Source organism: Sprattus sprattus (genome assembly GCF_963457725.1).
Source record: "Sprattus sprattus genome assembly, chromosome: 5".
In the NCBI taxonomy this organism is placed as follows: Eukaryota; Metazoa; Chordata; class Actinopteri; order Clupeiformes; family Clupeidae; genus Sprattus; species Sprattus sprattus.
Window position 1 is genome coordinate 8,662,739 of NC_137924.1, and position 12,717 is coordinate 8,675,455.

Consider the following 12,717-nt stretch of genomic DNA (forward strand, 5'->3'; position numbering starts at 1 on the left):
TGCTCTTTTGTCTGTGTGGCAACCCGCGTTAGTAAAGAAATTAGTATTGTTGCATCTCTTTCCTGGTAATTCGCTAACTACTTGCTGGTATATTAACCCGCTCTGCTAGTTTTCCGATGAAGAACTGACTTTCAAATGCACATGACGACACTGAGTCATATTGAATTTGACGTCACGAACCACCTTAGGTTTTTTTTTGTCCCCTGTAGATGGCGACGGTGCGCGGAACTCAGATTCCTTTATAGACCAACTACTGCATGGTGTATCTTTTTTTGTGTGTATTTGCTTCAATCTTTTCAGACCAAAAATATTTTTTTTACAATTGTAAAAGCTGCATTCTTCTGGTTGAGAAAAAAAAACATTAAATCCTCCAAACAATCATCAAACAACAGGCCCATTTATGTGGCACTGGTAAAGATGAATGAGGGTGATATGTGTAATTATGAATATTTGAAAAGATTCAGTGTAACAACCACTATGATGTTTATAATTGTTTATCTATTTTATTTATGTAACACACTTTGTCATGTAAGTGTACCGTAGTGTGCCTCAATGTGCAGTATGTCTCAGTGTGATCAAATGCCAATGTTGTCAATCTGGGCCCGTGAATCATGAGTTAACACAGCTCTGCATATGAATGTAGGCTAAGCCGAAGGTGCCTACCCACTTACACTGAACAGGATTGGGAAGGAAAAGGGATGGTTTGGGATCACTGACATGCAGGAAGAGAATGTTGCCAGGGACAGAACAAGGCATCCAAGGGTGACTTTGAGAAAGGTAGATGTGTTGCCCACAGCACTGTGCTTCCCCTCTCCACAGGGAGCAGCGAGGGTCCTCCTAGAGCATTATTCTTGTTAAGGTTATTAGAGAGATGTTTTCATGTAATCAGCAACTTGGGCCACTGGGACCAGCTCTAAATGTTCTAATAATGGTAATAACCCCACTGGTGATACATTTAGCCTCGGGCTCAGGGTCGTCTTACAACACTACATTAAGACAAAATTGCTACCATTTCCATTACAGTTCCTATGTCCTCTATTAACAATTTTTTTATATATCCAAGATATGCAGGGTGGAAGAATATGGTCAGTGTGTTTGTTATATTCTTACTCTTGCCTTCTCTGTGGGTCACAGTTGTGAACCACTGCTGTTCAAAAATAAATCTTAATTTTTATGAATTTTGTTTGGATTTCAAGGAATCCCATGTTTACCAATGTATTTTGTTTTAAGGTTATTGAGGATCATTCAGCATTCAGATTCAGTCAGCATTTATCCAGGAGTAATATGTACATGCATCATATTGGTACAGCTATGACATTATCCTTCCTATCAAAATTATAAAATAAACAATAGCAACCAACTCAACTTTTTTAGCTCTTCATATATTAAAACATGATCTCTACATTTCTGAACAATAAAGTATCAATCTTCAATCAAACGATAAAGTCTCAATCTTTGTTTAGTGATGTTGTAGTTCACTCGGTGCTCAGTGGATATGAGTAGGATTTGGTAACAAGGCAGAGTTATTGCCATGTATAAACAGGGCCAGGCAAATCAGGGGCACATTGGAGTGATTTAGATGCGACAACCCTCTGATGATGAATGCTCCGTGCATGAGTGCTCTGGAAGAGGAGCTGGCTCGCTGGTAATATATCGAGTGACTGGCTCCATTCCATCTGCCCCTGGGAAGAATAAGGCTCTGGAGCGTCCCCTGCCATAGAGTAGGGGGACAGCAAGGGACTATGGGTAATGAGAGATTATCACCCCTGTTGAGTTAGCCTGCTGTCAGACCCTTCTCTTATTTCCATGCCGATGCTGCACAAATACCTCCACACACACCCCAAACACTCACAGACCCAATGACCATCGATTAATCAGACATTGACAGTAATGCATCAAGCTTGAAGGTTTTTTACATATGAATGACTGACTAAACAGTGTTTATGGTGGTGTTAATGTTATCGTGAATTTGATCCCCTGGTTAAAATGTGGGGTTGTGGGGTAGAGTGTTTAAATGATAAGTTCAGCTGTCCTCCTACATGGCCGTGACTTCCGCCTCGGGGTGAGTCAAGAAGCATATATTACTCAAGTGTGGCAAATGAGAACGATTTGGGTGGGGAATTAGAATCATTAAAAAAGGAAGGGCAGCGTGAGGACAAGCCCTTCAGCTGGGGGACATGAGGGGCGCTCCACACAGTCTTCCACTATCACTCCATTTTGATTCACAGGCCACTGGACTCAGACGAGGCAGTCAGATGATCACTGACACACTGACACTGTTCTATCTGTTTAGTTCTATATTCTGTTCTATAGTTCTATATTCTACTGACCAAATTGAGTGGAGTTTCATTGTTCTCTTTCATCACTGGCTGCATACTCAAAAGATTACTAATTCATCTGAGGATTTTATAATCCATGAACTTTCCAATAAAGAGCAGTTCAAGGTAATTATGGTAAAACACACAGAAGCAGGTTTGTCTGAAATACAGTTTTGCAATACACAATGCAACACAATAGAAAAGTGTGCTTCGACATTTTACATTCTGCTCAGAGCTGTGTGTTTAAACATCGAAATTGAGAATTTGCCAGTGAGTTCAATGGGACTTTCAACTTCTGACATTGCATTAATTGGCGTCTTTGAGCTCTTTCCACAGTGCAAAGAACTTCAGCACTCATTTTTATTCACAATGATGACATGTAATTATCTAGTCTATATAACACAAAAATAATCTTTCTGTGGGAGATTGGCGCAGATAAAGTAGTCAGTGGGTTGAAATGGTCAAAAATAAAGGTTACCCATTAGCATAAGAAGTTCTAGTGTCTATGCTATGTCGTGGATGGCATATTAACTAAAGAGGACCCCTTTGTAATAGGCTCTGCACAATTGCTGTGCACATTTGAATTCAGGGGTGATATGACAATGCCATTGCAAAAACAGTGGGAGCAATTAAAGCAATCCATTGAACTAAGCCCTTGTGCAGGATCATACCCACAGCAGGCCGTCCATTAAACACAGGATAACACATGTTTTCTCATTTGTTGTGGAGAATGTGTTTCAGATTGAAGCAAGAAATTGTATTCTTTGATGTGGCACTTGACACCCCTCTTAAATCCCATTAAACCAGGAGATGCAGATTCCATGGAGGTTTTTGTTTCAGCTGCTTTAGAATTCAAAAGGATTGTTGAGTATCCTTTAATGCAAGGGTGAGTGAGTACAGACATACACATAGGCACAACAGTAAAATGTGCTGATTTTTGAAAGATAGTCTTTAGGTAAAATAGAGGAAAAAATTGATACGGGCATGAACTACTGCATTGTTGTTTGTTAAAATGAGAAAGAAATTGAAATTATGAAGAAATTGTATTGTGTTTCTATTGTTGTTGCTGTTGTTTGCAACAAAGTCTGTCGGCTGTTAGCTGTTTGTCAAACTTGTGCTAGACCAAACTGTATTTTGAATGGTTTCATTGACTTGCTATCTTGCACCTGCTATCTGGTTGTCATAGCGCACCAAAACCAAGCCCAACTGCCCAGACACGTGAGCTGCAAACCCATACTGTTGTGCTGGTTAGATATTCGTTATGAAAGAGCACTTTAATTAGCCTTGGGGGAACAGCCTCTGCAGCTGTATGATACACTAGAGTTATTTAACATGATTACTAGTGTTGACCTATCAGTTTGATTAGACTTTCTTCTGCCCTCACAATTGGATTACTCCTGTATGGGTGTCCTTACCCAATCAGCTGACGAAAGTATATTCTGTAATAATTACATGAATCAATCATGGTTCTACTTGACTCAAAACAATAGGCAATTAAACAGAATTGTTTTTAGAAAGATTTGAATTTAGTTTTTTTAATCAGTCAGCTAAAAGTCTTTTCATTTTTTAAGAGAAAATATTGAAGCAAGACCGATAAACTGTTAACTGTATCTTTCTCCCGACAGCTCTGTGTTTTTCAGGACGACGCTTTTGTGTAAGCCTGGACAGAAGAGCGAATTTCAATCTATTAAAATTTCAGTGTGACCATACATCTCCAAACTCATAATCATTATTGAGACAGTCCAAATCTGGTTTGCATTCCACTTGGTGATACGTGGGATACTAAATAATATAGATATCCTTTAATTGCACTTTTGGCAGAATACATGTGGGGTGTATTTGTAAAGACAGCCTTACATTGAACAGAATACATGTGTGCTGTAAATGTAAAGACAGCCTTACATTGAACAGAATACATGCTTGGTGTAAATGTTATTACAACCTTACATTGAACAGAATATTCTTTGGTGCAAATGCAAAGACAGCCTTACATTGCTGTTGTGTGGAGATTTTCAGCAGAACAGAGAGACACTTACGAGCTCTAATTTGTATTTAATTGGGGGTTAATGCAATTTGCACCTTCATCAAAATGCTGTACCGTCAGCAAGCTCCACTCTGTAAGAATCTGAACTAATGTAATGACATTTGGATGTTGCCATATATTATCCTGTCTGGATTCCAGCACACCTGTATAGTTCTGTACTCAGTGGAACGACGTTCATGACAGGCAGCATCATAATATTAAGAGCACCAAGCTCCATGCAAGAATGAATGACTCCTTTGTAAACTGCACATCCATCAGCTACACTATAGCATTGGATGCATGTTCTGGATTATGGCCAAGGTAAGAAGGACAGAGAGCAAGTAAACACATTTTTCATTTTATACTCTATTGACAAAATTGTGTATAACATAAAACAAATAAACAAAAACTCAGCACATGTGACACTGTTGTTTGTCAAAGATGAATGTAACTCTGAATGTTGAATGTTGCCGCAAATGTGCCTTTGAACCTTACTCTTCAAACATAAGAAGAGAACCTTACTCTTCAAACATAAGAAGAGAACCTTACTCTTCAAACATAAGAAGAGAACCTTACTCTTCAACCATCAGAAGAGGAGGCGGCAGCTGTCTGGGTAAAACCCCTCAAAGAGCCTGGACATTACATCTTATAGACACATTATTGCTACAAGACACATTAACTTATTAGTATTGGACACTTGGACCGTGCCTAGGATCAACTGTTTGTCTGTGGAATGGTGGCCATTTGTGGAATAGCAAAATTAGATTATTAGGCAACACTATCACCACAGCGATCTTCTGTCTATAATATGAAATTGCCATAAGCTCTGGGTATAATATTCTTAACCAACAGTCAGTTGGACAGTCCTGAAATGTTTTTAAAAAAATGACATAATGCCATGTAGACCCCTTCCCAATGCTCATGCTTAACCTGTGAACATTCTTGAATATTAAAATATCTAGAAGCACAAATTGACAAACAAAATAATTTTAAAGACTTGTTGATTTGATATGGAAGAGGGGTTGTTAAAAAATGTACAAGGGTTGAGGTCAGGAAGAATGTACATAGTATGTCAACCTCCATTTTTCATGACACTCTGAGAATCTTTTGAATGAAAAGTGTGTTCAAAATAAAATGAATTATTAATATTATCATGACCGACTCAATTGAGGATACCAGTGTTGAACACATTTCTGGATTTCTACCTCTCCTCAGAGCATTTGGTCAGGTCAGGCTGGTCAGCCAGTATTGTGGTATAGCCACAGACCTTCATGTTGTCACCTATACATGTCACCTTTCCAACACCTTTGGCACTCATGCACTCGTCAGACTCCCACCCCTGTGCTTCACTGTTGGGACAATGCATTCACCGTGGTAGTCCTGACCAGGTTCACACCAAATATGCTGGACCCCATCTGAGCCAAACACATTGATCTTGGTCTCCTCTGACCAAAGAATGTGCTCCCAACATGAATCAGGCTTCTTGTCATGTTCCCCAGCAAAGCACAGACACTGTGATCTCCATCCATAACCCCTAATGCCAAGTACTATTGTGTTGGTGCTGTGTGTGTGTGTGTGTGTGTGTGTGTGTGTGTGTGTGTGTGTGTGTGTGTGTGAGAGTTAGACTGGGAAGTAGTGCACTGTCCATGCATCCTTTTAGGAGGACAGCCAGTTGATTAATGGTACTATGTCTCATTGTGTACCTCCTGATTACGGCTGCACCTGTGTTTGGACAGATTTGAATTTATTGTATTCTGTTTCATCAGATTGCTCAATTACTCCATGACGCAGACAGGCATATAGACACAGCCCATAAGTCCAACATTGAGGAAGTTCTTGTTTTCACAGGCCATTTTATATCCATGTTCATGTGATTAGGCTCAATGGATATCACAGGTGTACTCCATTTTGTTTCAACGATCACAGGTTTTCTACTTGAGTTTCTACTTTGAGGCCTGTATTTTCAATGTAGTCTTTGTTTTTGATTGTTCATAAGAGGAAATACTCTACTTGTCAACCTTGAAATAATGCAATTATTATTGATAACATTTGGAATCATTTGACATCTAGGTGATGTGTAGGGGGTGTACAGCCCTATTGGTTCCAGATCCATGTTATTACTGTCTTTGATAGCTACATCAGACCCTTGTGAAATAGACTCATGATTCTTTTGTGATGCTTTGTGTATATGTGAAACAGAGTCCAGCATAACTGATTGTACAGTAAGTACTGTTGTGTATTTTAGGCATATGTGATGCACAGCCTGCACATTCAGAGTAGTCTGCTATTAGTTCTGCTCATACAACTTAATGAGATTCCATTCTAGCCTACATAGCCAACAGCCAGCAATATCAGATCAAAGCAACTCATTTTGTAAATGTGAGGTAACTTATTTTTAAAATGTTTCTCTCCCTATGACTGACAACTTATATTGTTTATTTTATAGTCATTCTACATTGTATTATTACAGGAATGCGGTGTGATCTTCTACACATTATACTTTGATCAATTGCATGTTTGGATTTGGACTACAACGTTTTAAAAAACCTCACTTGATCAGATAGACCAAGGTTGGTCATTCCACCATCAAGGTACCATGAAAAAAGTCTGGATTGCCATCTCTTGCTGTGAAGAGAAGGTAAAAACAACAGACTTTTTTTCAGCAGGATGAAGTGGAGTTCTTCCTAAGTCTCAATAAGGTACATTGTGTTGTCTGCATATGTGTTACAGAATGTCAGTGTGCCAGTGTGTCACAATGTTAGAGCATCGCTGCCCTGCGCTTTGGATGATACTTGGAAACGCGTTAGATTATATTTGTTGCTTATCCAACAAGTGGTAGAAGAGTCCAACTTGTCTTTTGTAAGGCTAAGTGCATCCACGTCACTAAATACAGTATGTGAACTTGTTATTATACCCAAGACCCCTGGCACCCACAGGCATCCAAACATGCGCTCTTTCTTGCATGCTAGGCATCAGATGATGGAAAACAATATACTGCTCTGCTCTGCGAACAAGGGAGGCGGTGACTACATGTGTCGCTAAGCCTCAAACCGACTGGGATACCCCGACCTTGGATACCCCGACTCTGGACACCAGGGGGTGCTGGAAGGGTCCAGTAGCGTAAAAGACCAGCGCTGCTGTTACTATACAAGCAGTGAGAAGCGGACTCATTGTAATTAACATTGATGTAATTAACAGCCTCTGGGGTTCAGTGGAAATATCAGTCTGCTTGGTACGGTCCATGAAGGAGTGACGCCTCATGCACTTTGAACAAATGTATTCCATGATATGTGGGGGTGGGCATTCCAGTCATTAACATGGAAAAAAATAATAAATCCAAAAGTTAATGAAAAACATTTTTGACTTTCTTTTTTGTCTTGTCACGCACATATACAAGAATATACGAGATAAACAAGAATATTCTAAATAGAATGAGCAGGACAGAGTATTTTGCCTACCAATTGAATGTGCTCTATCGCAATGTTATTCATCTAAACCAATAGGACTTATTATTAGGAATATTTCTTTTTATCCGCATTTCAGTTCATTGGGATTTAATAAATAATCCATCATATAATAAACAAATGCAAGAGTATACAGTATATGCAGTTGTGGCGCTTTTTAACATTTGGAGGAACGTGACAGAGATTGACTTTTAATGACGGTTGGTTGTCTGTGCTTTTTAGAGATTTCAGAGAAATGGAGTTGCTTTGAAGGAACTCATTTCTACATGGAAGTCCGGCGTCTGTGGGTACCTAGGATCCATTAAAGGCCCTCCTTCACAGTACAATAGCTGAATGCGCTGTCTGTAACTCACAACTGCCAAACACAACAACATGATTACTAGCCTGACAACAACAACAGACCTGCCTTTGTGAGAAATTCACTGGGGTTTTTCAAGCAGGCACCTTCCATTTATCAGTGTTGAATTAGGCCCACAACGCCTCCAGATGGCTCAAAAGTGATGTCTGGCATCCCAGACCCACCCCCCTTCTTACTCATGATGGGCTAGGACACATGCCACTACCAGTGACAAAAACAGATACACCTCAACAACATTTCACATATATCAGTGTTGGTTCAGTGTTTATTCATGACTGTAGTCTGCAAGCATCTCAGCCACAACCACAAGCTTGATTTTTCAGCAGCTAGCTACAACCCCGTTCCCTAACCATCCTCTCCCAGCTCTGCATACTTTAGCTTCTTCCTTTCTAAGGCTTCCTCAATCGCATCTTCAAAGGGAATTGTTAATTGTTGATGAAGTAAACAATGCACTCACACTCAGAATCCAACTCTAGGTCTGGTCTCATGGCAGTCCCAGCTAACTCTGGGTTTGGGTCCTGCCGTGACAGCACAGCCCCACAAAGTTACGGTGGCCCAGTTCCCCACATGCAGCTCGACAACAATGTCAGGCTCAATTGAATTATTTAAGTCTCCATCTGCATGTCACAGCCATCATCAAAGTGAATGTGTGAAGGAGTCCTACAGAGCTCGGTCTGTAATGCCTAAATGCTGAAGCTCATTTGGGAGAAGATATTAATAATATAAGTAAACATATTGTCCTTGCTTATCAGCCCTCTTTCACAGTGGATAAACCATGTTGTGAAGCCCATCATCTTGCAGAATCATATACACTACTGTGTTTGTCAAAAAATTTATATTTTGCATCTCATATTGTATCTGATTCCTTTGTAAGGTGCTTATTACATAGAATGGACTATATGATAGAAGATGGATAGATAGAATGTAGTTCAAACATGGGCATCTGATGCTATATTGGTAATAGATGGGAATAGTGCAAGCCTTATTCAATTTTCTGTATGAAAGTACAATTCCACAAAACTTTTATGGAATGATTCCTCATTTACTCAAATTGAGGTATAGCACACACATTCATTCAATGTATCAAGAAAAGCCCCCAAACTAATTTTGTAAGGACATTAAACACATGTAACACTCTGGCTCTCTGATAAAGCATTGTGCAGTAACCCTTTAGAATGAATGTGGCCAATACATGAGATGAGCACTGAACTTTTTTTCCCAATAATTTTTGCTAGTAGTGAGCAGTACTATACCAGTGAGTGATGCTGACAACAGATGGCAGCAAAGCCCTCGCTAGAATGACATCTGCAATTTCTGAAGGATATCTGAACAAAAACTGACACTGAAGTGTGTCGATTTTATATAAGACAGAACTGATAACTGAGATTGATTTGATGAAGGCCTCAAGTAGGCCTAGTCCCTGCACCGTTCAGACTTTTGAAGAAGTTTAGAGTTCTTTGTGTGGATATCACCCTTTTCATCCCATAATAAGAAAAGAAAGTTATGAAGTAGCTTATACTGACAGAATCCAGAAGAGTCAGGTCAGAACCGAGAAGATTTTTCAAATGTTTTGGCTATTTTGTGGGCTAATGTGCGCAACTGCAATTTAGTTAACGGTTGACTCTATCCTCTCTCCACAAAGGTACATAAATCACATTAATTTGTGGTTATGTTCCAACACGTTTTGGCGTTACTTTGCACTGGCAGTTTGGGCTATAGGATCAAAACAAGCTGATGTGCACAACTTCGCAATAGTGTTATGTAGCCTACTACCAACTTACTCTAGCCTCTGTTGAGAATAGATAATCGAGGGCTATTCCAACAGCTGCGCCACTTGCTCCGCCGGTCCTATTCTCGCCTCCGAAGGGGTGTTACAGTATCGTTGTAAACTTCCAATCAGCGTCATCTTTTACCAAACTTCCCTCCAATCCACAGAGCGCTGAGAATTTCAGCTATCTGGACACCACGCGTGTGTTTGTGACTATTGCTCTGCCATTTCAATATGTAAACTGTGGGTGGTTGATCTCCAATGGTGACACTTTTGTTTCCATGCTAATACTTTCTTTTATTCGCTGTGATGGCTTTGTTTACGCACGGTTTTATATAGGTAGGATGACGACACGAACGTTTATCTGTCTCTGAGGAGCACAACACCAGTGCTTTTGCAGAAACCTCTCGAGATTTATGTCTCTTGCCATGAGTTGCCTGGATGTTATGTATCACCAGAGTTATGGAGCTCATCATTACTTGCCGGCGACACCAGCAGCGGCAGCGGCAGCTTACAGGGCGGCGTACCAGCAACAGCAACAGGTCAGTGGTAGCGGGACAGTTGTAGAATATTCCAAACTTATTTTTGTTAGTGTTGTACCTGTTGTTGTATTGTGAGCGTTGTGGTCCATTAGAGTAATTGATGTTTCAACAGCTTGTCAAAATCATCAGTGTTTATACGATTGTTTGGGGGGGAGGGGGGATTTCTGAAGTTGATGTTATAGGTAAAATTACATTTTTAGATAAAATGAGTTTCAGATATAAAGCAGCAGCAAAAGGGCGTCTTCTTTAAACTCTAATCTCTACAAAGAGGCAAATATGTTTCTGGCATCCAAATTTTCTGATTATATAAATTATAGTGCTATGACAAGATATAAACTACTTCTAAATCAAGGGGGACATTGGACAGCATAACAACAATACCAGGGCACTGTACTGTTGTGCCAAGGCTATCATGGTTCATGTGAATATTCAATGACTTTTTACAAAGTGAAAAATCCATTGCATTTTCTCTGATTACTTTGATGCATTTCATACTTTATTTGTAACACTTCTCCTTCCTGTTCTCTTCCTTTGTGTTCAGAAAAAGCTCAGTGCTTACAGTAAGATGCAGGAATCTATGAATATTTCCGCACACTGTGCCCAAGGGAGGCAAGCCCAGAAGCCGGAGATCCATAGGGAGGAGGTGCCAGGGGCAGACGGAACAGGGTTGCAGGGGAAAGAGACACAGCCGGCTGAGGCTGAGTACCTTAGCTCCAGGTGTGTGGTCTTCACCTACTTCCAAGGAAACATTGGGGACGAGGTGGACGAACACTTCTCCCGCGCTTTGAGTAGGCCTAGTGCTTTCACCGGTGATGCAAAGCCCTCAAAGCTTTCAACAGGACCACTATGGAAAGGTGAGTTTCAGATTCATGTTAAAAGCTATGCTATGATAAGCCATCATTTTACACTGAGGTGTAGGACAAGCAAAAATAGTCTTTTATCTTACTTTGGGGAATGACAGTTGTGTAGAACATTCACTTTTATTCAACAGAAGATATTTTGACAAGTGTTAATATAATAAAATGCTTTTGAAATAACCGAGATGCACAGGCTTCTTGGTGAGCTGTTGGAGCTATGCTAGTTGTGTGGTCAGTTTCTGATGCCCTCTCTCTCTTTGTGTTCCAGAAGGAAGCTCTCTCTCAGACAGTCACTGTGGCAGCAGTTTACCGCCCACCCTGTGGAGCAGCAGCTACCCCTCCCAGACGGCACCCTGCCTCTCCACAGTGCACCCGGACTTCTCTGCCGCTGGAGCTGCCTTTCACCCGACAGACCCAGCGGGCATCTGGAGTGGGCACGGCCTCCCACAACTCAGCCTCCCCCCCGCAGCGAGCCTCTCTGACTCCTGGCCCTATGGTCTGAACCCTCAGGGCGGCGCGAGTTACCACCCTCACGTGCACGATCTCTACAGCCACCATGTGCACCACCCACGCCATGCCCACCCTCACAACCACACCCACCCTGCCCACATGCTGCCCCACAGCCCCAGCCTGGAGCCCTGCTTCAGCCCTCTGCTCCTCCATCCTGCAGCCCGACCCTCCTGCAGCCCTGGGTCACACACTGACGCGGCCAAGCCAGACCTGGAAGCACCTGGGAGCACACAACCCTCTAGCTGGCAGACCTTCCACAGCTCGGTGGATATTTTTGAAACAGGTGAGTGCTGCTGCTGGAGAGCCCCCCCTCACCTCGTCTGTCAACTTGATTGATTTACCATCTGTCCGCCATCTCAGACTTTATTGGTGGTGTGCTGAATGTAGATTTATAATTAGTACTCAAGGCAGTACTGTATCGTCAATAATGTACTGTTCAAGGGTTTAATGTACGCGTCGGGCCTAACAACACCCTCGAACAGTACATTATTGACGATACAGTAATGCCTCTCGAACCTTATTGCTTAATTATGTTTTCACTGTCTTTCAGTATAGCAGTATGCCTAAAACTTGTCTCTCTTGTCTCCATGCAGCACTCGAACAGGACAAAGTAAAAGCAGCTGTTTGGTTCTGAACGGATGAATGGATACCCACCGCCCCGGGGCTGAGACAGGGCTGAATTAGATGGCCCGGGTTTCTTTTTGAACTGACTCCTCTCCTGTAAATGACCTCCACTATTTCAAGGAATGAATTCAAAAAGGAAAATGATGTCTCTCTTTCATCAATGAGGCTCACAAAGCAATGTCCTCCGGACAGGAGAAGTGATTTCATTCCAAAAACATTCCTTGACTGAAGAGATGAATCTCTGGACTGGTGT

The 12,717-nt window shown here is 41.3% G+C and overlaps 1 protein-coding gene across 1 annotated transcript; it reads left to right on the plus strand.

Annotated features, from left to right (window-relative positions):
* Positions 1 to 10,347: 10,347 nt before the first annotated feature.
* vgll3 (vestigial-like family member 3) lies at positions 10,348 to 12,474 on the plus strand (the record flags this gene model as incomplete). The annotated part of the gene is made up of 4 exons (XM_080838912.1): positions 10,348 to 10,473; positions 11,015 to 11,327; positions 11,599 to 12,123; positions 12,434 to 12,474. The coding sequence occupies 4 exons, from the start codon at positions 10,348 to 10,350 to the stop codon at positions 12,472 to 12,474; spliced, it is 1,005 nt and encodes a 334-aa protein (XP_080695038.1).
* Between the last annotated feature and the right edge of the window lie 243 nt (positions 12,475 to 12,717).